General features: G+C 43.2%; 1 protein-coding gene and 1 pseudogene across 1 annotated transcript; both read left to right on the top strand.

Annotated features, from left to right (window-relative positions):
* The first annotated feature begins 466 nt into the window (after positions 1–466).
* On the top strand, positions 467–9,310 carry LOC139537560 (centromere/kinetochore protein zw10 homolog). Its single transcript, XM_071339003.1, is given in 16 exon segments — positions 467–812; positions 2,750–2,884; positions 3,005–3,106; positions 4,630–4,867; positions 5,138–5,290; positions 5,424–5,618; positions 5,771–5,907; positions 6,111–6,293; positions 6,574–6,803; positions 7,151–7,222; positions 7,337–7,446; positions 7,449–7,505; positions 7,719–7,849; positions 8,334–8,465; positions 8,598–8,800; positions 9,031–9,310. Coding segments are annotated over 16 exon segments (2,322 nt in total). The 5' UTR covers positions 467–689; the 3' UTR covers positions 9,152–9,310.
* Positions 9,311–11,212: 1,902 nt separating this feature from the next.
* The window catches only part of LOC139536727 (probable ATP-dependent RNA helicase DDX10), a 121,073-nt pseudogene continuing 107,825 nt past the window's right edge, over positions 11,213–24,460 (top strand).

Here is a 24,460-nt window from a genome sequence, read left to right as displayed (position 1 = left end):
AGTGATAAGGCCATAATGTTTCAAAATGTGATACATTTGAATGATGTCAGTGTTGTTCAGCTGTTATATTTACTCTGTCCCTGATGTAAATGTATTACACATATCCGTCCTCTACAGTGCCTTAAAGTGTCCTCCACCAGTTTTCTAATATGGTTGCCTTTTGACATATTAAACTTTGATTTTTTTTCCTGACAAGTCATGACATTTGTCCCTCAAAAAGGGAATAATTATTTATAGGTTCCCCCTCAGTCTATCCAATATTTTTTGGGGGAAATACATCAAACACTGATTTAATCACATAAATGTTCCTCTCATTGACAGACTACAACTCTACTGCTAATATATACTGCAGTTGCTGATTTGTTAATAGAATAGACGATAATAGATTATTTATTGTCCATTTGGTTCGAAGGTAAAGTCGTCTGCCTATTCCCCAACACTCCCAGACATACACAGTTGAGAGGCTGTAGGGAGAAGGCAGACTGCAAGATATTTAGTCCTTTCAGTATTACTTATTTTTATTGCTTCTGTTTTGTTCAGTATTTCTCACTTTTAAATCGCAAATCTGGCCTAGGCGTGGACAGAGTCTTGGGCATAGTGGAACTTTGCTTTTGATTGGTTTATGTGAGTTGGCTTCTTCAGCCTGCACAGTGCCTGAAGGGTTTTGGTGCTGCTAGCTAGTTAGTCAGATGTTCTCCAAATCAAACATGGCGTCTTTCGTGACAGAAGTCCTTGCTAGTTCTGGTAAACTTGAAAAAGAAGACCTCGCTGCTAAAATTAGTAAGCGATCACGGAAAGTAGAGGAAACTAAGGTAAACAGGCGAGTTTAGCTAGCTCACGTTAACTAGACAGCGAAATAAACAAAACAATTGGGCTAACTTTTATCACAAAGCGAAGAAAATCTTGGGTTTTATCGTTCGAAACCGTCTTGCTAGGCTGGCTAGCCCAATCTAACTAGCTAGCGAACAGAAACCCCGAAGATTACTGGACTAACTAGCTAAATTAGCTAGCGAACATTATCCCGATTATGACACGATTTGCTTTCTAGCTAGCTACACAGAACAAAAATATAAACGCAACATGTAAAGTGTTGGTCTCATGAGCTGAAATAAAAGATCCCCTAAATTTTACATACGCACAAAAATCTTTCTCTCCAATTGAGTGCACAAATTTGTTTACATCCCTGTTAGTGAGTATTTGTCCTTTGCCAAGATAATCCATCCACCTGATAGGTGTTGTGTATGAAGAAGCTGATTTAACAGCATGGTCATTACACAGGTGCACCTTGTGCTGGGGACAATAAAAGACCTCTCTAAAATATGCAGTTTTGTCACAACACAATGCCACAGAGGGAGCAGGCAATTGGCATGCTGACTGCAAGAATATCCACCAGAGCTGTTGTCAGAGAATTTAATGTTAATTTCTCTACCATAAGCCACCTCCAATGTCGTTTTAGTGATTTTGGCAGTACGTCCACCTGGCCCCACAACTGCAGACCACGTGTAACCACGCCAGTTCAGGACCACCACATCCGGCGGCTTCACCCAGGATTGTCTGAAACCAGCCACCAGGACAGCTGATGAAACTGAGGAGTATTTCTGTCTGTAATAAAGACCTTTTTTTTTACCACAATTTGGTGATATCCAATTGGTAGTTACAGTCTTGACCCATCGCTGCAACTCCCCTACAGACTCACTTGAGGTCGAAAGGCATGCATCCTCCGAAACACGACCCTGCCAAGCCACACTGCTTCTTGACACACTGCTCGCTTAACCTGGAAGCCAGACGCACCAATGTGTTGGAGGAAACACTGTCCAGTTGGCGACCGAAGTCAGCTTGCAGGCGCCCAGCCCTCCACAAGTAGTTGCTAGAGCGCGATGGGACAAGGAAATCCCGGCCGGCCAAACCCTCTCCTAACCAATACAACGCTGGGCCTATTGTGCGCCCCCTCATTGGTCTCCCGGTCACGGCCGGCTGTCACACAGCCTGGGATCTAACCCAGGGCTGTAGTGACGCGATGCAGTGCCTTAGACTGCTGCACCACTCGGGAGGCTGTAATAATGCCCTTTTGTGGGGAAAATCTAATTCCGATTGGCAGGGCCTTGCTCCCCAGTGGGTGGGCCTATACCCTCCAAGGCCCACCCATGGCTATACCCCTGCCCAGTCTTGAAATCCATAGATTAGGGTCTAATGACTTGATTTAAATTGACTTATTTCCTTACATGAACTGTAACTCTGTCAAATTGTTGCATGTTGCGTTTATTTTTTTGTTTGGTATAAATATTAGCTGTAAATCTAATGTTAGCTTTCTAGCCACAAGGAGTCGCTGTTTGCCAATTGCTTGCTATCTAATGTTACCTTGGTGCCAATGCCACAGCTTTGTCTGTGGAAGCTTAGCAAGCTGACCACAGGCCAAGGATCATGCCAAAGTAGCTGTAGCAACCTAGCTTCTTGACAAGGTTATCTAGCAACGTGTTCTGAACAAGTTGTCTTAGTAAGAAGCATGGTAGTTAGGTTACTCGTGGCCATTCCACACAGAAACAGCTGTTCAGTGTTGAATGATGTGTCATGGTTGTCTTACCTACTCTGCCCACATTGAAAAATAATATATCTTGCTTTTTTATCAGGGGTATTTATGTAATGTGGTATAGCTTTCAGACTCTTCTCGTCATTGCCTTACACTTTGATTATTTCCCTCTGATTATTTGCCTCAATCTCACTATCTGTGTTTCTCTCTATCTCCCCATAGGAAGAGGTATGTGACATGATCAACAAGAGATACAATGAGTTTCTACCCAGCATGCAGGGGGCAGAGGTACTCATGGGACAGGCTGAAGAGGTTTCTAAAGAAATTGATGTCCTCAAAAGCTGCATTGAGACAGAGGTAAGCGTCATGAACTGTTCATGAGTCATTGGCAATCTCCTTGTGTTTTTGGGAGGTGTTACCGAACTGACACAGTTGGCAGAGACATACTATTAAAAATAAGTGTATGTGTGTTTACAGGTGCAGCAGAATCTACATACAGCCGTGACAGAATATGCCAAGCTAAAGCAGCAGCTGGAGAGAAACACTACTGTCATTGCCATGCTCAGGCACCTAGAAGAGGTAGCTCACAGCTGTAGCCCTACAGGCTCACAGTCATGTACAGTTAAATTCTGTCTTGGGGCATACCATTGGAGAGGCATGCAAGACACTTTATATACACAAAAGTATATGTGAACACCCCTTCAAATTAGTGTATTCGGCTGTTTCAGCCACACCCGTTGCTCACAGGTGTATAAAATCGAGCACACAGCCATGCAATCTTCATAGACAAACATTGGCCTTACTGAAGAGCTCAGTGACTTTCAACGTGGCACCGTCATAGGATGCCACCTTTCCAACAATTCAGTTCGTCAAATTTATGCACTTCTAGAGCTGCCCCCGGTCAACTGTAAGTGCTGTTATTGTGAAGTGGAAACACTTAGGAGACAACGGCTCAGACGCGAAGTGGTAGGCCACACAAGCTCACAGAACATGACCACCAAGTTATGAAGAGCGTACCGCGTAAAAGTCTGTCCTCGGTTACAACACTCACTACAACATTCAATACCGAGTTCCAAACTGCCTCTGGAAGCAACGTCAGCACAAGAACTGTTCATCGGGAACTTCATGTAATGGGTTTCCATGGCCAAGCAGCCGCACACAAGCCTAAGATCACCATGCGCAATGCCAAGCGTCGTCTGAAGTGGTGTAAAGCTCGCCACCATTGGACTCTGGAGCAGTGGAAACACGTCCTCTGGAGTGATGAATCACACTTCACCATCTGGCAGACCGACGGACGAATCTGGGTTTGGCGGATGCCAGGAGAACGCTACCTGTCCCAATGCATAGTGCCAACTGTAAAGTTGAGGAGGAATAATGGTCTGCACAGAGCTCTGACCTCAACCCCATTAATTGGATTAATTGAAATGCTGACTGTAAGCCTGGCCTAATCGCCTAACATCAGTGCCTGACCTCCCTAATGCTCTTGTGGCTGAATGAAAGCAAGTCCCTGCAGCCATGTTCCAACATCTAGTGGAAAGCCTTCCCAGAAGAGTAGCAGCAAAGGGGGGACCAACTCCATATGAATGCCCATGATGCTGGAGTGAGATGTTTGACAATCAGGTGTCCACATACTTTTGGTCATGTAGTGTATTTGTTTGGAGACGCTTTTCCCACGTCGGAGAGTATATCCGTGGTCGGTGGACGGCTTGGATGAGGAAATCATTGTTTGCTACCACCCTCCCCTCCAAATCAAATGGATGTCAGTGTTTGCGCGCATACGTTAATTAACAATTGGACGTAATTCTTTTGTGGGTGACGCAAACAACGATTTCTTTATCAGTATCATCCACCGACTACAGATGGTACTCTTTGACTTGGGAAAAGCATCGCCAAACAGGCACAGGTACGGGTTGGCAAATATCTCGCAAGTTGGCTATATGTTATGGGCTACTCCCCACTGTAGCCCTAACCTGTTCTCCACTGATATCTACACATGGCCCTGTTAAACTGAATGGTGTTATTTATCATAATGCACAAATGTAAATGTCAATGAATTTTTACATGTCATACATTTTCTTTGTTAATTTTTCTGTTCAATTTAGTTTCACATTGCAATGGAGGAGTTTCACAAAGCCCTACTGGAGAAGAAGTATGTAATTGCGGCCAAACAGTTAGAAAATGCCCGGCACAGTGCAGACTCTCTGAAGGCGTGGAAAGGCTCTGAGCTGCCCCTGCTGAGAGCCCTCAGCTCAGAGCTCACTGTCCAGAGAGAGAACCTCATCTACCATCTGGGGGACGAGTGGAAGAGACTGGCCGTCTGGAAACTGCCTCCTTCCAAAGGTAAAAAGGCTACCAGGCATCATATAGATTAGGGTAGACCCTGGGCTGATGCTTGGCCTCATAAGTAGTGTCATTCTAGGGCAATTCTATTGAGGATAAGTAGGTTGCCTGAGGTGTGTCAGCTGCACTCCAAAGGGTACAACATGGAATCCTCCGATATAAATATATTATTTAAAATGTGTTTTGTACGTTTTTATTTTAAAGGCGGTAAATTGCACTTCATTCATGCCACCACAGACACTGGTTGTGTGTGTCCATCCATCCTCTCAGAGCCGACGGGGATGAAGTCGTTCCTGAAGACTGAGCTCCAGCTGACCCTGGGCGGGACCAAGGAGCCCCAGCAGAGCCCTCCGCCTCTGCTCTCCTGTGTCCTCCAGGCCCTGACCATCCAGGGGGAGCTCCAACACAAGATCAAACTCTTCAGTAAGACCCAGTGTCCAGTCAGTCAATGTTTTTCTTACTGTAAAGCTGACAGAATCAAATTATTTGAATACAGATAATTTTCTGTTTGATCCTGTTAGTCCATCATGAGACAGCCAGCCTCTCCCCACTCTAGGCCAGGTGCTGCTGAAGTACCTGCTGAAGCCCCTGATCACGTACCCCTCTCTGAACGTGGAGGTATCGGAGCAGCAAGGTGAGGGCACCCTGCTCGCTCTCCAGTTTGCCGAGACCCCCGATGAGCACCCCAGCCCCTCACAGGTCTACACCAAAGTCCTGATGGTACTCAAGACCTTACACACACACCTGCTAGGTAGGCACCCTTGCTAATACTCCTAATTGTTGGTCATTTAGCGCTGGTCGAGATCCTTTAGTCATAGAAAATATGAAACCAGTTGCTATGCCAGCCACCATTTCAGAGCACTACCATTGGCCCTATAACGACATGTATCTTTTGCTTTGCAGACGTATCAGTTGGTGAGAGAAAAGTGTCTGTGATACTCGGAGACCTGGTATGGCAGGAGATGTCTCATTGCATCATCCATGAGTGCCTCCTGTACTCCATCCCAACCAATAGCTGCCAGCTTGAACAGTACAGTGCAGTATGTATCAAAGGCTAACCAAGTACTCCAAATACACCTCTATACACTCAATATGCACAAACAATTCATATTAAAGGCAATACAGTCGGTTTTATCAAGGAGATACAAATCCCTATATTTTTGGAACTAGTGACTTGATATAGAACAAGGAGACTTCTTATTCTGTCATTCATTAATACCACCATGTTTGTTCTCACCCCTAGGTGATCAAAGAGACGGAGGAGTTTGAGAAGTCCTTGAAGGAGATGCAGTACCTCCGAGGAGACTCCACCGAGCTGCTCAAGTATGCCCAGGACGTCAACTGCCACTTTGCCAGCAAGAAATGCAAAGACGTGATCGTGGCGGCACGCAAGCTGATGACCTCCGAGATGCACAACACCGTCAAAGTGTGTTATGTTCTCCTGCAGTCTATCCATGGTCTTATCTTTGTGGTTTCTAATTATTAAGTACACTGACAATAGCCACGCAGCTGACACCTGATGTACACAGTATGTGGTTTGCTTGCCACTGCAACATGTGAATGCATGTTCTAAATCAGAACATACAGATACCCAGAGAAGAAAATAAATGCAGCTGGGACAGGTGAACTGCTTTGCATCTTGCACTGCAGGTAAATGCACAGAGGTTATACTCGAATGTACTTCTAACATATTTTCCTGCCAACAGATCACCCCAGATTCTAAGCTTTCCGTCCCCATGCTGCCCAGCCCTGGCTCTGGAGACATCAAGGGCAAGCAGGGGGCCAAGAAGCTTGAGGCGTTCAGGTTGGAGAACGAGAAGCAGCTGGGTGCGCGGACGCTGTGCCTGCCTGTGTGTCGCATCAGTGAGTCGGTGCAGCAGCTGATGGAGCTGGCCTTGCACACGCTGTCCGAGGCTGTGGGAAGCTCCAGCCAATGGTACGCTCTCATGTTACGCAGCACCATGTTACCCACTGTCACTGCACATGATGACCTGAAACCCCACCTCTTTAAGGAATACCTAGGATAGGATAAAGTAATCCTTCTAACCCCCCCCCCCTTAAAAGAGTTAGATGCACTATTGTAAAGTGGTTGTTCCACTGGATATCATAAGGTGAATGCACCAATTTGTAAGTCGCTCTGGATAAGAGCGTCTGCTAAATGACTTAAATGTAAATGTAAATGACATGATATTAACTCTTCAGCTTTAGCCCAGTGTTTCACTAAAGTTGTTTGTGTTGCAAAAATTACAAATGTTTTCCTTCTCTAATATTTGTCCCTCAAAGTGCTACCCAACTGTTCTTCACAGTGCGGAATATATTCCAGCTATTCTATGATGTTGTGCCTACATACCATAAGTGAGTATATTCAGTTTTCTTCTTCTTTTTTAACGCTGTTTATGTATAATCAATTTCAGAATGAGCATTTCCTCCTCTCTCTCACTGACTTCTCTCTGTCTCTTTGCTCTCCAGAGAGAACCTGCTCAAGTTCCCACATCTGGCGGCCATCCAGCACAACAACTGCATGTACATCGCCCACCACCTGCTCACCCTGGGCTACCAGTTCAGTCCACGCCTGCCTGACCCCTCAGTGAGGGTGCTGCCACCTTTGTGGACCTGGTGCCCGGCTTCAGGAAACTGGGTAAGGGAAGGAGCGTGTCCCATGGCTCGCCCAGCATTAGCATGGCTACACACTTGATGGGCTTTTGTGGAGGTTGAGCTGTTTTTTTTTAATTTCCAAAAAGGATAATGAGACCAGGGAGATATGAGTCAATCATGTTCTAGCGACATCTCAACGCCAAAGTAGATGAAAAGCGAATGTACACTTCTAGCTCTGACTAGCAATATTCCCCAGGCGCTCATTGCTTCCTGGCCCATCTGAACGTCCAGAGAACAGAGATGCTGGAGCGTCTCTCCACCGCACGCAACTTCTCCAACCTGGATGACGAGGACAACTACTCTGCAGCCAGCAAGGCCGTCAGGCAGGTCAGTGTTCAAGTAAACCGGCAATATCGCTGGAAGAGATCTACAATTGTGAGTATGATAACTGTAGCCACAAATATGGAATTATATCTGCAGTATTTTAAAATAAGTTGTCTCAAAGGGCAACTATCAGCCAGACATTCTAAAATGGTGAGTTAAGCATCAGTTAAAGGCATTGTTCAACGAAATTTTTTAAGTAAGCATGATTAGCATAACAGGGGGCCATTAATTTTTGGGACAATGCTAATTATGCTAACTCCTGGCTTTGGCAAAAGTAAACGAAAGATTATTGTGGATGCTGTCACTACTGGCCTACAGACACAACCCAAGGTAAGAGGAATTTGACAAAAACATAAATGTTGGCTGAACTATCCCTTTAAGATTCAGATCAAAAGTTAGCAATGCTTGGCTTGTATCAAATGCACTAACAATTCTTATAGGATGGGGTCACTGTTCCATTACTGAAAATTGATTGTTTCATTTGCAGGTCATCCATCAGCTGAAAAGGCTGGGCACCGTCTGGCAAGACGTTCTACCAGTCAACATATACTGTAAAGCCATGGGGATTCTCCTCAACACTGCCATCTCAGAGCTGATTGCCAAAATCATGATGCTGGAGGTGAGAGCAGGCTCTTATTTGACAATGTGGCTTGTGTTACTGCAATGATTTTACAGGGTGCAAATATAGTTCATCTTGGTTGAATGAGTGGGCTTCCTCATCCCATGGTTTCTATCCTATTTGGCTCTTTAGGATATCTCCACTGAAGATGGGGAGCACCTACAAATCCTCTGTCAGACCATTATCGAGGAAGGACCCCTGGTGTTCATTCCACTGCCTGAGGAGAACAAGAACAAGAAGTACCAGGAGGAGGTACCCATTTACGTGAAGAAGTGGATCACCTTCAAGGAGCTGGTCATAGTGCTGCGAGCTAACCTGCAGGAGATAGTCGACAGGTACAAAAATGAACTTCTCAACTTGTCAAATCACCATTAAAGCTATTCATTTTCATAACAACAAATTATGACAACCACAATTCCAAAAGTGAACACACGGCTAATCTATATAATTTACTGTTTCTTATTTGGATTACTTGTGTGTACACTTTTAGAATTGTGGTTGACGTTTGATTGGTATACCACTGAGTCCTCTAATTGGTTGATTTGTCCTTGTTTCCTGTCTGAAGGTGGGCGGAGGGGAAAGGGCCACTGGCGCTGGAGTTCTCTAGTTCCGATATGAAGAGCCTAATCCGAGCTTTGTTCCAGAACACTGAGAGGCGGGCGGTGGCTCTCACCAAAATCAAATAGACTCCTTTGCTCTCTTGCAACAAACGACCCCAATAAGCTGTACCACTTTCCTTCACTGCTGTAGAAAACAGTGTTCATTAATGTCTTTGTTCAAGCCTAGTTGTGAATGTAAATGCAATATATGCCATTGTATATGATAAAACAGCATTTCAAATACAATGTTGTGTCCAGCTTCTTTTCAAAAATATTTTAAGGTGCAATATGCAGAAATCACTGCCATTCCTGGTTGCTAAAATTCTAATAGTTAACCTAATTTCAGTTTGAGACAAAAATATCAAGTATACTGTAATGAATCATTGTACCATCTTCCTAGCCTCTGAAATATATCAACACCGTTATCCCAGAAACCCTAGACCCACTCTAATTTGCATACCACCCTAACAGATCCACATTTGCACTCCACACTGCCATTACACACCTGGACGAAAGGAACACCTATGTGAGAATGCTATTTATTGACTACAGACCCTGGGACTAAACACCTCCCTCTGCTACTGGATGCTGGACTTCCTGATGGGCTGCCCCCAGGCAGTGAGGGTATGTAACAACATCCGTCACGCTGATCCTCAACACGGAGGCCCCTCGGGTGCGTGTTCAGTCCCACCCTGTACTCCCTGTTCACTCATGACTGCACGGCCAGGCACGACTCCAATACCATCATTAAGTTTGCCAATGTCACAACAGTGGTAGGCCTGATCACCGACGAGACAGCCTATAGGGAGGTCAGAGACCTGGCCGTGTGGTGCCAGGACAACAACCTCTCCCTCAATGTGATCAAGACAAAGGAGATGATTGTGGACTACAGGAAAAGGAGGACTGAGCACGCCCCCATTCTCATTGATGGGGCTGTAGTGGAGCAGGTTGAGAGCTTCAAGTTCCTTGGTGTCCACATCACCAACAAACTAACATGGTCCAAGCACACCAAGACAGTCATGAAGAGGGCACAACAAAACCTATTCCCCCTCAGGTGACTGAAAAGATTTGGCATGGGTCCTCAGATCCTCAAAAGGTTCTACAGCTGCACCATAGAGAACATCCTGACTAGTTCCATCACTGCCCTGTACATCACTGGGGCCAAGCTTCCTGCCATCCAGGACCTCTATACTAGTCGGTGTCAGAGGAAGGCCCTAAAAATTGTCAGACTCCAGCCACCCTGGTCATAGACTGTTCTCTCTGCTATCGCACGATAAGCGGTACCGGACCACCAAGTCTAGGTCCAAGAGGCTTCTAAATAGATTTGACCTCCAAGCCATAAGACTCCTGAACATTTAATCAAATGGCTACCCAGACTATTTGCATTGACTTTAATTACGTCCATCTATGGACCCAGAACTTAATGGAGCAGCTGACCAATTATGCAAGACTTTAGTTTTGGGTTAACCAAAATTAAGTTGTCTTGAACGCACCATATTACCTCAACTAACCGGTGCCTCTGCGCATTGACTCTGTACTGGTTCCCCCAGTATATAGCCTCGCATTTGTTATCTACTGCTGCTCTTTAATTATTTGTTACAATTAATATTTTTGGGGGTATTTTTCTGAACTGCATTGCTGGTTAAGGTTAAGGGCTTGTAAGTAAGTGTTTCACTGTTGTATTCGGCTCATGTGACAAATAAAATGTGTTTTGATTTGATATATTTTCAATAAGCAAAAATGTTGTATTTCAGCTGTTTGAAGTTGGTGTACAAAACCGAAAGTAAAAGATACAAAAAATGAAGCTTAAAATGGGAAACATAAAAATAGCACTCAGAACAGATCTACCAACAGCTTCTTAGACTTGCTTTCAATGAGAATAACCGATCAATTACTTGATCAAGTTGCCCAAAAATATATATATTGCAGCTTTAATACAATTATTTGTATCTGAAACTGCTTTCTGAATGAGCACTATGGTTGTGTTTACACAGGCAGCCCAACTATGATATTTTGCCTAATTATTGGCAAAAGAGCTGATCTGAAAAGTTCAGATGGGACATTTATACACCTTTCTTCAAGCATGATCCATATGGTGCGTTCAAGACAACTTAATTTTGGTTAACCCAAAACTAAAGTCTTGCATAATTGGTCAGCTGCTCCATTACGTTCTGGGTCCATAGATGGACGAAGAGATGCAACACGTTTTCGTTGCAAAAAGCTTTGCAACAGACCGAACGTTTTGCAATGAATCTGACTAATGACCTACATCTCCCATATCACTCTTGCGGTTTCATTAACGTCATATTTATGCGTCTACGTGCATGTCTGCTTCAGCGTTTTTATGCCATATGGCTGAATTACCAAACATTTATTTTTCAAACATTGAATTCTCCTCCCCAAAAAATTTACCATGGAGAAGGGCAGACGACCAAACCTGTCCCCTAAGAAAAAGATGGGGAAGAAAAACCCAACCGACACCACTGATCCTGTGAAGAACTTCGAGCGATGGAAGAAGAAATACAATATGACAAAAACAAGAGTCAAACAGGAGAAAATACAGAAAAGGAAACCTGAATGGCAGGTGGAGAAAGAAGGTATTCAACGGCTTGTCAACAAATATAACGAGGTTAACAACGTGTTTGTTTTTATCCTACGAGGTAGGGCGAGGCTAGCTAGCTAACGTTAGCTGGCATAGATGGCTAGGGCCGCATTCTGCAGAATTGAGATAGAAATACGCTATGTAGATCAAACACCTCTCATGTAGAATAAGGAATCACATCGGCTCTATTTATGGCATGTTTTCCTGCAACGTTGGAGAACGTCTGGCAACTGAACATGTCCTAGGACTGTAAATGAGATATCTAGCTAGCTATCACATCTTCAGTCTTATCAAAGCAATCTCCTGTCCCATAAGTCATTTTAGGAAGTCCTAGGTTGCTTAACGATAGCTAAAGTATTGCTGTTGACAATGATTTGTATCATATCATTACTTCTGGGGCAGTGTAGATACACTTGAACACTTTTGTCTTCTAGATAAATGGAGGGATGGATGCTGAGAGGTTTTCAGATTCCCCCATCTCCAAGAATACCCTGTGAGGTAAACGTAAATTGGTTATGAAATGGCATTGACTGCTTTTGCCATTAATGCAATGTGAACCAACGGCAAACATATACCATTGACAGTATCTTGTTTGGGATTGACAGTTTTGTTGTTTACCCCAGGTCTAAAGGAAGCACAGTATCGTCAGCCCACAGAAATACAGAGACAGACAATTAGCTTTGCATTGCAAGGTAAAGATGTTCTGGGCGCTGCAAAGACTGGTTCTGGAAAAACACTGGCCTTTCTCATTCCTGTGAGTAGCCAATTGTGTTCTATATCAATGCAATATTGCAAGCTGATATGAATGCAGATGCAATGTGCATCCATTATTTCAAGCTATTGATGGCATGTCAATGCCTTTCACACGTCTTGGTTTCATTTCCAGGTATTGGAATGTTTGTATCGTCAGCAGTGTACAGCAATGGATGGCCTGGGGGCCCTCATCATCTCCCCCACACGAGAGCTGGCCTATCAGACTTTCTAGGTGCTTCGTAAAGTGGGCAAGAACCATGAGTTATCTGCCGGCCTCATCATTGGCGGAAAGGTACACTATTTACTTTCAAGTACCTGTATTTGTTTATCATTTCATGTTGGTTTTGACACCACTGTTGGTGGTGTTTGAAAGGAAACGTTTTGTGCCCTGTTATTCCGTTGGATTCTGCAACCGATCATTGATTCATTTAGGCAAGGTAAAAGGACCCCCCCAGACAAAATTGTTGCCACTATTTTGACATTTCTTTTCCTAGAGAGGAAATGAGGACATGCACATTTAGGTTACTTAGGCTACTTATATATACTTAGGCTACTTACTTATACATACTTAGGATACCTATACATATAAGGAATTTCCACATGGAGTTGATAAAAATCAACAAATAGGGCACCGTCAGTCTAGCTAGCTAGCTAGAGTATCTTGCTAACCTTATCAAGTTTCAAGTTTTATTCGCCGTATGTACAGGGTACGCATGGTATACTTTGTCCAACAAAATGCTTAATTGCAGGTTCCTTCTTGACAATGCAACAACAAGAAGTAATGAAAGATAATACCAACATAAAGTAAATGGCAGTATAATAGAATAAACATTTTAGCATAAGAATGGTACAGGAAGGGACAATTTATAGTCCAATATTTATACATGTATTGGGGGGGAAAGTGTATAAATTTAGCAGTATAATAAGAGTCTGGTAGGAGCAGTTGTGTGTGTGTATAGCATAAATGTATATACTGAACAAAAATATACATGGAACATGTAAAGTGTCGGTCCTATGTTTTTCATGAGCTGAAATAAGATCCCAGAATTTTTCCATGTGCACAAAAAGCTTATTTCTCTCATCCACCTGACAGGCTTGGTATATCAAGAAGCTGATTAAACAGCATGATCATTACACAGGTGCACCTACTGCTGGGGACAATAAACGGCTACTCTAAAATGTGCAGTTCTGTCACACAACACAATGACACAGATGTCTACATTTTGGGGATTGTGCAATTGGCATGCTGACTGCAGGAATGTCCACCAGAGCTGCTGTTTTGGAATTTAATGTTAATTTCTCTACCATATGCCTCCAACGTCATTTTAGAGAATTTGGCAGTACTTCCAACTGGTCTCACAACTGCAGACCGTGTGTAACCATGCCAGCTTAGGACCTCCGACTTCTTCACCTGCGGGATCGTCTGAGACCAGCAGGCCGGACAGCTGATGAAACTGAGCAGTATTTCTGTGTGTAATAAAGCCATTTTGTGGGGAAAAACTCATCTGATTGACTGTCAGGCTCCCCACTGAGCCACGCCCTTGCCCAGTCATGTAAAATCTGTAGATTAGGGCCTAATTATTTTATTTCAATTAACTAATCTCCTTATATGAACTGTAAATCAGTAAAAATGTTGCATGTTGCGTTTTTATATTTTTGTTCAGTATATGTGTGTGCATGCCTGAGTGCATATGTGGTAAGGTGAGGAGAATCAGAGCAGGTGGTCAGTCCAGTTCAAGTGTTCAGGAGTCTGATGGGTTTCAGATACCAACTGGCTCAGAGACCATCTGCCCGACAGTTAGGGAGAAAACGGCTCGTCTGTGGGGTCCTTTGATGCTGTGTGCCTTAATCAGGCACCATTTTGAGTAGATTACCTGGATGGGTCTGACCTATCTTTGACTTCGCCATCTATTGTTATCTCAAGTTTTGGCATCTTCCATAAATTGCAGCTGACAATCTGCCATAGAAATAGTTAGAATAAGATGAAGCTCCGGTAATATGGATAACTATTGAAAGCAATGTTCCCTCTGGGTTTTTTTCGGCACTGAGCAAATTTCAGGTCTGCTGAGTGCAAGCTTCAACGTTGTGAAAATTCTGTGGAACTTCTGGCACCCGTTTATTGTGAACACTGAGGCTGTACCCGCTTTAAGTTACCGTTATAACAGTGGCCAAGTAGGGCACTGACTATTTTGATCATAATGTATCGCTATTAGTGGTCTACCATCTCAAAAAATGGAGAAAATGCACCCTGTAACATTTAACATGGAAATAGCTGTTCTATCATTCAGCCTACAGTAGCAGCCAATGTGTGGTGTTCAATGTAGGCCTACATTCCGTGAGACTTTTGGGAAAAAATATGCAGGGCTTGACATTAACCTGTTTACCCACTTTTCCTTCAGATAAGGAGGTTACTGAAGATTTTTGATTCAAGAAACCACTTTACAAAATAAATGTAATTATTATTCCAATACCATATTACAGAGAATCAGACAAATTATGCTACCCTCTGCCTATTGGCTACTTAGCTTATTCAAACCTCTCTCAAAATACAACACTGTCCCTTTAAGACATAAAAAAATTAACTCTTTACCTGACTTGCTTTTCAAAGATGGCTAGAAATGTACACGTTTTGTGCTTTTGTAGGAAGCAACCACTCCCTCATAGCTGACTAGAATTTAGCTATAACTGGTCTAATAACTCACTAGCAAAGAATATGAACAAATATGCACACGTGGCTACATGCAGCTCTCGCTTTGATCTCAAAACAAGCACATCTACTCGCAACCACTGGTGCGCCTAAATAAAAATTGCAGGTTGCACAGCAAAATATTTGGGTGCATATGTGAGTAAAATGGTCACACTGTAGAGCCCTGCAATGACTTTGTTATAAACTCAGCAAATGAAAAACAGTCTGAATTGAAAATACTTGTGGAAGGTGATGTTTGAATTCAGTCCGGATTTCAATGAGTCTCCGGAGCTACTCGTAGATCATGTGAATGTTATTACTCAGCGATTGCAGGGTGCTTACATTGATTGCTTATATCGGGACTAACTGACATCCAGTATTTGGTATGAATACGGGAAAGGCAGGGGTCCAGTACATGCAACAAATACGAGCGTTGTCATGGATGCTCTGTGAAGTGCCTAGCCCTTCTAAAGAATGACGTGTCACTGTGCAGCCAGGTGCTGATTGATAGTGTGGTTTCTTTCCCACTAACATAGAATGTTTTATCGGAATCTCAGCAAATTCAATCCAGTCTTACACTTTGATCATACAGCGCTTGCTTTATGCTCTTCTGTAGCTTTTTCGATGAGCCTTCGCTGATAAGCTGGTTTAGTGTTTATGCTGCTGTAATGGCTTTGTCCTCGATGTTGAAGCTCATTTATTATATGGTATTAAGGAAGGACAGGATACTGCAGCAGAGGAAGAGATGAAAGAGGACTCTGTCAGCCTTGTCAGGGCTCCTCAGGCAGTGCACGTCAGTGTTTAAACTGCAGTTTACCTGAGACCTGTTAGGAGTGAAGCTGGTATGGCTTCAAATAGCCTACTATTTGAAAAATGTGTAAAATCACTAAAGTTTTGAAAATTATTTCAAATTGTTGCTTTTTTTAACCCAGGTCTGCTGCACAATGAAATGCAACCCCAGCTTTAAATGTTAAGGCACACACCACCTTAGTTCTTTATCCTCTGTAGCAACAAGACAAAGACAAACATAAACGACCTGAAAGAGGCCAATCTAAAAACGTCATGTTTGTGTGTCCATGTAGCACGCCGGCCACACTGGAGCAGAACTACGTGGTGTGTGAGCTGCACCAGAAGGTCAACATGCTCTTCTCCTTCATCAGGAGCCACCTGCAGAAGAAAGTAATAGTCTTCTTTGCCTGCTGCAAAGAGGTGAGGCACTGCTAGTTCGTGTAAACGCTCCTCCATTTGGCTTATTTTGGCTTCATGGTCTAGTTGTAGTCTGAGCTGCAAACATGAAGTCTCTTTCTCTCGCCATCCATAGGTGCAATACCTGTTCCGGGTCTTCTGCCGGCTGCGTCCGGGCATGCCCATCCTGGCCCTGCATGGGAGGCAACAGCAGATGAAGAGGGTGGAGGTCTACAACGACTTCATCAAGAAGAAGAACGCTGTGCTTTTCGCCTACAGACATTGCAGCCAGAGGCCTAGGTAGTGCTAACACTTCAGCAGTCTAGTCTACAGACTGGCTCAATGTCTTTAGTCAGTAGGTACAGAGATACCGTTCTGGGGCACAGCTCAAACGCTGCCCCTAAAATGAAAAATATTTACTGTTCTGATACGAGGCAGCAGGTTCTTCGCGGCTGGTGGTGAATAATTGTTACATCCCCCCCACTTTGCAGACTTCCCTGCTGTCCAGAGGACGCCAACACATACATCCACAGAGTGGGACAAACCGCCAGGTAATAACCCCTCTCTAGCCTTACCTGGAATAAAAGGAAATACATTGACTGTGTGCAGTCTATGCACCTTGAAGGGCATGTCCTTGAGGGGCATGTTTTCATTGTATATGGAGAATGAATGAAAATGTACATACTAGGGATTAACATGGGTAACTGGGGTCCTGGGCAGACTCTTTACATTTTCCGAAAAATGTTTGACAAGACCTGTGAAATTACAACATTTTACCACAATGTCGGCACTAATGCAATTCTATAAAATGCACATGTGCAGCATCAGATTAGCAAATAAAAATATTCTGCCACATTATCTAATCAGGTTGTTGCATAGAAGCCTTTAGCCTAAAGTATTTACTTCACACAAAGTAAAAGCACACGCACAATTGACACTTCTGTACTGCACACGCAACACAAATGCAGTTCAGAAACCCTACAGGAAACTCCTACAGTATAGCCGATAAAAGATGTGCCTCTTTGACCTGTAATTGACTCTTCAAACAGTCACATTTGATAGGCCTATAAATTGTGCCTTCCTGTATTGTACATCTGCTAAAAGATGTATTCTGTTCTACTGTCATTGACTTTATGTTCATATTATTTTTTTACTATTTCTTATTGTTGCATTGTCGAGAAGGAACCTGCAAGTAAGTATTTCATTGGATGATGTACAGTGCATTCGGAAAGTTTTCAGACCCCTTGACTTTTTCCACATGTTGCGTTACAGCCTTATTCTAAAATTGTTTTTTCCCCCTCCTTACTTCGGCGCTGAGATACAAGCCTGTGAGAAGAACCTGATCACGTGAAGGGCATTGGCTAGTTTTTGGCTAATAAGAATTGAGATATATGAGATTAATCTTGGTTTCATCAGACCACAGAATCTTGTTTCTCTTTGTTTCTCAGAGTCCTTTAGGTGCCATTTGGCAAACTCCAAGCGGGCTTACATGTGCCTTTTATTGAGGAATAGCTTTTGTCTGGCCACTACCATAAAGGCTTGATTGGTGGAGTGCTACAGAGATGGTTTTCCTTCTGGAAGGTTCTTCCATCTCCACAGAGGAACTCTAGATCTCTGTCAGAGTGACAATCGGGTTGTTGGTCACCTCCCTGACCATGGCCCTTCTCCCCCGATTGCTCAGTTTGGCCGGGCGGCCAATCTTGGTGGTTCCAAACTTCTTCCATTTAAGAACAATGGAGGCCACTGTGTTCTTGGGGACCTTCAATGCTGCAGAAATGTTTTTGTACCCTTCACCAGATCTGTGCCTCGACACAATCCTGTCATGGAGCTCTAAGGACAATTCCTTTGAACTCGTGGCTTGGTTTTTGCCCCGACATGCACTGTCAACTGTGGGACCTTTATATAGACAGGTGTGTGCCTTTCCAAGTCATGTCCAATCAATTGAATTTACCACAGGTAGACTCCAATCAAGTTGTAGAAACATCTCAAGAATGATCAATGGAAACAAGATGCACTTGAGTTCAATATTGGGTCTCATAGCAAAGGGTCTGAATACATTTTTTTCTACAGTTGCAAAAATGTCTAAACACCTGTTTATGCTTTGTCATTATGGGGTATTAATGAGGAAATAAAATAATTTCATCCATTTTAGAATAAGGCTGTAACGTAACAAAATGTGGAAAAGGGGAAGGGGTCCATATACTTCCCAAATGCACTGAATATGCGTATACCGTACATACGACTAAAACTTGAAACGATGCACAATTCACTACATAGGCATCTCTGTCACAGACATGAAGGTCTTTTACAATCCAGTGGCATAATGGAAAATTCTATCTTCTCCTCTACTAGAGCCTCGGCTATTTTCCTATCCAGTCCCAATCCCACTGAAACCCAAAATGACTCCTGTCTCGCATTCAAATTGCTAAGTTTATTCTGTACTTCATAGGTTGCATAATCAAAGCAGGTCTCTTGCTTTGCATGTCAAAATACTGCTATAACATTTCCCCTGCTTCTCTGTGCTGTCTTGTTCTTGCTGCCCAAACGAGAGCTTTGGTAGAGAATGTGACATCAACAAACTGTGTGAGAGTAGATATGCAAATGTTGGTCCCGTTAAGAGGACTTTTATTTAAACTATATCTCCCAGTCATCTATGAGCTCATCTGCCATCTGTATAATCATAAACTCGAATTTGCTAAATATAGGACATAACCTAGAACTAATGACAGAATATCTAACAAGCTTAGCATATTTGGTTATTTGACTTTTGTGTTTGACCACCGTTACAAAGTTTGCTGTTTTCAGGTTGCGTTCTTAGCTCTCTGTGTTGAGAGCCTACTGGTGAATTGAGGAACATAACACAATTTATGAACGGCCTGTTTCGCAGTTCACAACAACATCATTGGCGATCAAAGATAGTTACTCTTATCATTACTAAATATCAGTTTCATTTGCTCTGAAATCTTTACATAATTGCCCAGCACCCATCTTATTTGCGGAGAACCCTGGCATCGTGACCCTATCTTGGTTTAAAATGCTTTAAATTGGCACTTCCGATTTCTATTTCCTGATATTTCCTGGAGTCTCGTGATAAATACATTTTTCCTCTTTTGAAACTTGGTAGACTTTCGGAAAAATATTAATCCAACAAATTTTGTTTTTCCAACAGTAGTTTTAATGTAAAGTTATCACAGTGAAATGCTGAATCTTACAGGGACACTGCCATTTGCACAATGTACCCACAAGACACCATTACAATTATTGTATAGAGTGCAACAGTTAAGTTCCTTCTTATAGACAATCCATTATCCTATCATCACATATCACAATAGTTGACCTACTCACTAGATGGCAGTGTTGTATGGTCCACCTCTCACACCACCTCTCCCTGTGGCCTACAGTTTGCACATTATAACCTCGAGTGTTAACACCGACTGGCTTTCAAATATGTTCCAAAGCTCCAAAATCCAGCAGTACCTACTTTACTGTAGGTGACACATGATGCTGTTCTGGTTTTGTATTGTTCTCTGTTAGTACAATGGTGAGTTGGTACCATAGCAGTTTGCCCAGCTGCAGTGCTGACTCATGGGGGTGTGTGTGTAATCGCACTCCAATAGCACCCGGGAGTTGCAGCAGTATGTGTGTGAAAAAGAGTGAGTATTGGTGTAAGAGTGAGTGTGTGTCTAAGACAGACGTTACTTATTCGGAGCTCTGTGCAGCTGTGTCAAAGACGCACACTTAATGACAGCAACAATGTACGCACGTCTTAAACAGTCAGGATGTGCTTTGAGCCACTGCGCTGCTACAGTGTGTATTGCAGTTAGTTCAGCAGTCTGTTTAGTGAGCTGCTTAAACCTCTGGGCTCCTAATGTCACAATTTGAATCTTCTGAGGTGTCATACCTCTTGATAAAACTCTTGCTTGTCGGTTCTTTTGTGTGAACTAACAGGACTGAAGGGGAATACTTTCTAGGCTTACTGTGATCAGGCATCTGTTTGGGGTCTTTGCAGCATGCTGCTGCTGTTGGAGTAGGTGTCAGCATGATTCAGTTCGACTGGCACCTCCCTTAAAAGACCTTCACTTTTAAAACTAGAAAAAAGCGGTAATAGTACTGTTTGTCTATTTTGAGGCGCTATAGCCAGTGTACTCTTCTTCAAAATATTAAGAATTAATCTGACTCAAGAAATGTCATTCATTTTTAGGTTTTTGCACAGGAGATCTTGGGCGTCCAATTTTACATCGAACTAATATGTTTGGTATAGTATTTCTCAAGTTAACAAATGTGCATGAAAAAAAAAAATTCTCGTAGAATGACAAACACTTAATTGAATCTTTACTGTTGACCGATCACCCACAAAGGGGCATAAACTTCGGACACGGACTAGAGAATGGTGCACTTGTGATCCACATTTTAGGGTGTTCCTGCATGTGGCCATTCCTGCATCTGCAGGAAGCCCTCTTTAAACTTCTAGTTGTCCTAACTTAAAAATTGACCAATAGAATTATAAACCGGGGTTCTTGCATATGCAGGAATGCCCACGTCCAGGTAGCCTAGTGGTTAGAGCGTTGGGCCAGGAACCGAAAGGTTTCTGGATCGAATCTCTGAACTGACAAGGTAAAAATGTGTCGTTCTGCCCCTGAACAAGGCAGTTAACCCACTGTTCCCTGGTAAGCCGTCATTGTAAATAAGAATTTGTTCTTAACTGACTTGCCTAGTTAAATAGGCGGGAGCGAAGGACACTGTGTGCTAGCTTAGCCACCTACTTCTAAGGAGGACTCCGGTACACAGGAGGCTGGGACGACAGTGTGTGCTAGCTAGATAACTATCAAGCGCGCACAGTGTCACTAACTATCAAGCGTGCACAGTGTCCTTCGCCCCCACCTGTCTGGCACGATTTTCTCCGGTACACAGCAAGCATGAGGCGGGGGCAACGTGAGCTGGCACGTGGGAGGCGGGTACGACCGGTAGACAGTGTCCTTCGCCTTAAATGGTGGGGAACGCCTCAAATTGCGGGAACGCCTCATATTGGGGACTTCCGTTGCACACTTGACCGACTTGAGAACACCCTTGCCTAAGACCAAAATGTCATCATAATATATGCACAGACTGTTTGAGCTGGGAACACCCCACTAGCTGCCTGGTATTTTGGAGTAATGTGTACTATTGCAAATAGAGTTGTAGCAGCTGCCAATGTAGCATCAGCTCAGCCTCTACAGCTTTGTTTCAGTCTGTCTGTTTATCTCTCTTTCTGTCCTCAAAGTCTGACTCTGCATGTATTTCACAGCTCTTCTTGGTGAGCTGAAGAATGTAGCTCTCTCCCCGCCACCTTTCTGTCTTGCAACCCATCTCTCTCCCTCTGCGTCTCTGACTCTGAAACCATGACCCTCCTATAATCATAAAGGACTTCTTTATGAAAACCATGATGAAAACAAGTCCATTATGATCATAAGCGGTGTACCATTAACTGTGCAAATGTAGCAGATTGCAGAAGTTATGTATGCATTTGTGGTTGAGCAATATCCTTTTACAGCTGAAATAAAAAAATCTCTCAAATATTGTGCACACATTTCCGTACAGCCTTATTAGTGAGCATTTCTTCTTTGGCAAAATAATCCATCCACCTGACAGGTGTGGCATATCAAGAAGCTGATTTAAACAGCATGATCATTACACAGGTGTAATGGGGACAGTAAAAGGCCACTTTAAAATGTGCAGTTTTGTCACACAACACAATGCTACAGATGTCTCAAGTTTTGAGGGAGTGTGCAATTGGCATGCTGACTGCAGAAATGTCCACCAGAGCTGTTACCAGAGAATATACGTTTTATTTCTCTACCATAAGCTGCGTTGTTTTAGAGAATTTGGCAGTAAGTCTAACCGGCCTCAACCGCAGACCATGTGTAACCACGCTAGTCCAGGACCTCCACATCCGGCTTCTTCACCTGCGGGATCGTCTGAGGGGGAGGGTGGGGTGCTGAGGATTATTTCTGTCTGTAATAAAGTCCTTTTGTGGGGAAAAAATGTGTTCTGTTTGGCTGGGCCTGGCTCCCCAGTTGGTGGGCCTGGCTGCCCAGTTGGTGGGCCTGGCTGCCCAGTTGGTGGGCCTGGCTGCCCAGTTGGTGGACCTGGCTCCCCAGTTGGTGGGCCTGGCTCCCCAGTTGGTGGGCCTGGCTGCCAAGTGGGTGGACCTATGGCTGCACCCCTGCCCAGTCATGTGAAATCCATGTCCAATCCTACTGAATTTATATCAATTGACTGATTTCCTTATATGAGCTGTAACTCCGTAAAATCTTGAAATTGTTCCATGTTGTGTTTATATTTTTGTTCATCATATGCTATTACACCCACTCCTCTGAGCTATTGACCAATTAACTTATTTATACATTTAGGACATACAATTAAAAAAAGAAAATCGACTGTTTTTCGCCTTACAGATATAAGGAGGGAGGCTCTGCTCTGCTCTTCCTGCTGCCCTCAGAGGAGGAGAGCATGCTATCCCAACTCCAGGAGAAAAAAGTCCCCATCAACAGAATCCAGTGAGTTCACTTACAACCTCCTCACATATGCTTGTGCTTGCACGCGCGCACACACACACTTGTATTTCACTGGGACTGGGCAGGCTGTTGGTTGTGGAGATCTACTGTAGGTGAGAAATTAAAACAAAACAGGTGGTGGACTGTGGTTTAGTTTTTACTGTTTTTAAGCTTTATTCTGTGTCTCCACTAGGGCAGTGACGGTACAAGTGTCGTAATATATTTTCCATGGCAACTCTTTGGTCTTTTTTAAAAAGCTGTTGTTTGTGAAATATGGTGTGCTATAGCTTAGAAAATAAATGCATGCGACTGGATGACAATGATATTTGTTTACAACATTTGGGTCATTTTCCTAAATAAGTTAAACCCGCTCGTGTTTTGTTTCCATGCCACGATACTAACGAGTGACGCGTTACTGGTATTGTCCCGGCTCTAGTCTCCGTCTTCCCAACTGCCCTTTCACGCCCTCCCTCCAAGCAAAAAACTGAGGCCTTATGAGAATGTTTACATGATACCATATGATTCCAAATACTATTTTCCCTCACGGAGATGCATTGGACAGATGGGGGAGACTTCACAAAGCAGGCAGAGTCAACAAGTGAGCCAGCTGACTTTCCTAAATATTCTGATTCTGAAACATCCTCATTGTGTCTAGTAGTTCAAACATGCACTTCAAATGGACATGCTATGAATGATGTGTAATATTCTGAATGACCCATATGCAACCTGTGCCCTTGTCCCCGTTGTGTGCCTGTTACCACCAGTTTCATGTTGTCACAGTACGTTTTAATATTGACTTAAGGTTCTATGTGGACCTGTTTGTGAGATGGGGAGATGTAGGTTTAGCTGAGGGGCTTTGAGCAGTGCAGTAAGTAAGCCAACCGTGTGAGGGAGAGAGTGAGACTGGCTCTGCCGTCACAGAGGAGGCCCCTCTGGCTAAATCCTGATAGGCACAGTGTCCAGCATGATGCCCTCACAGTACAGTGTTTTCCATACATGGAGTGGCCCCCGGGGAGGGAGGGAGGGGGGGGGGGGTGTTCCATCCTAAATACATAGCTAAATTATTGAATACTTTAATGACTTTACCTCCCATATTGGTAAAAGTAGTTGTTGTATTGAGTAGAAAGACATTACTTTATAATTCATTTAAATAACTGAAAATGTATGAATTTAGTGTGGTGGTGGTTTTGGATATCTGCTAGGCCTATATAATCAGAACTATTTTATGTAAGAACCTTTATTTAAAATTAAACTTGTCATCTCTTGAGATTATAGTTTACTGCAAGATATGAATTGCCACAATGTTTGTTTTTCAAATTATGTATTTTATTGGCTCTGCTATGACACTTAGGGTAAGGAAATAATGTCATTTCGGTGAACTATCTTTTTAAAAGTTTGGCCTGTCAGCCAATCACTGTGGGTGGGACTTTGAGGGAAGGCGGTATATCAGACTAGTTCTTCTGACTAGATTACTAATCTACTCTTTCAATTTCATTTATTGTGGCAAACTATATCTAGTCTACTCAATTTAGTTTGTTGCAAAAACTTAAGAAAAAAGGTTGTGTTCTGTCAAGTAAACTTGGATTCTCTGTTGGGAAACAATATAGAATTGCAGGAAAATGTTTTTTAAATGCAAA

Source organism: Salvelinus alpinus, chromosome 13 (genome assembly GCF_045679555.1).
Source record: "Salvelinus alpinus chromosome 13, SLU_Salpinus.1, whole genome shotgun sequence".
Taxonomy (NCBI): Eukaryota; Metazoa; Chordata; class Actinopteri; order Salmoniformes; family Salmonidae; genus Salvelinus; species Salvelinus alpinus.
The sequence above is the reverse complement of the archived record's forward strand: the minus strand, read 5'-3'. Positions and strand labels throughout refer to the sequence as shown.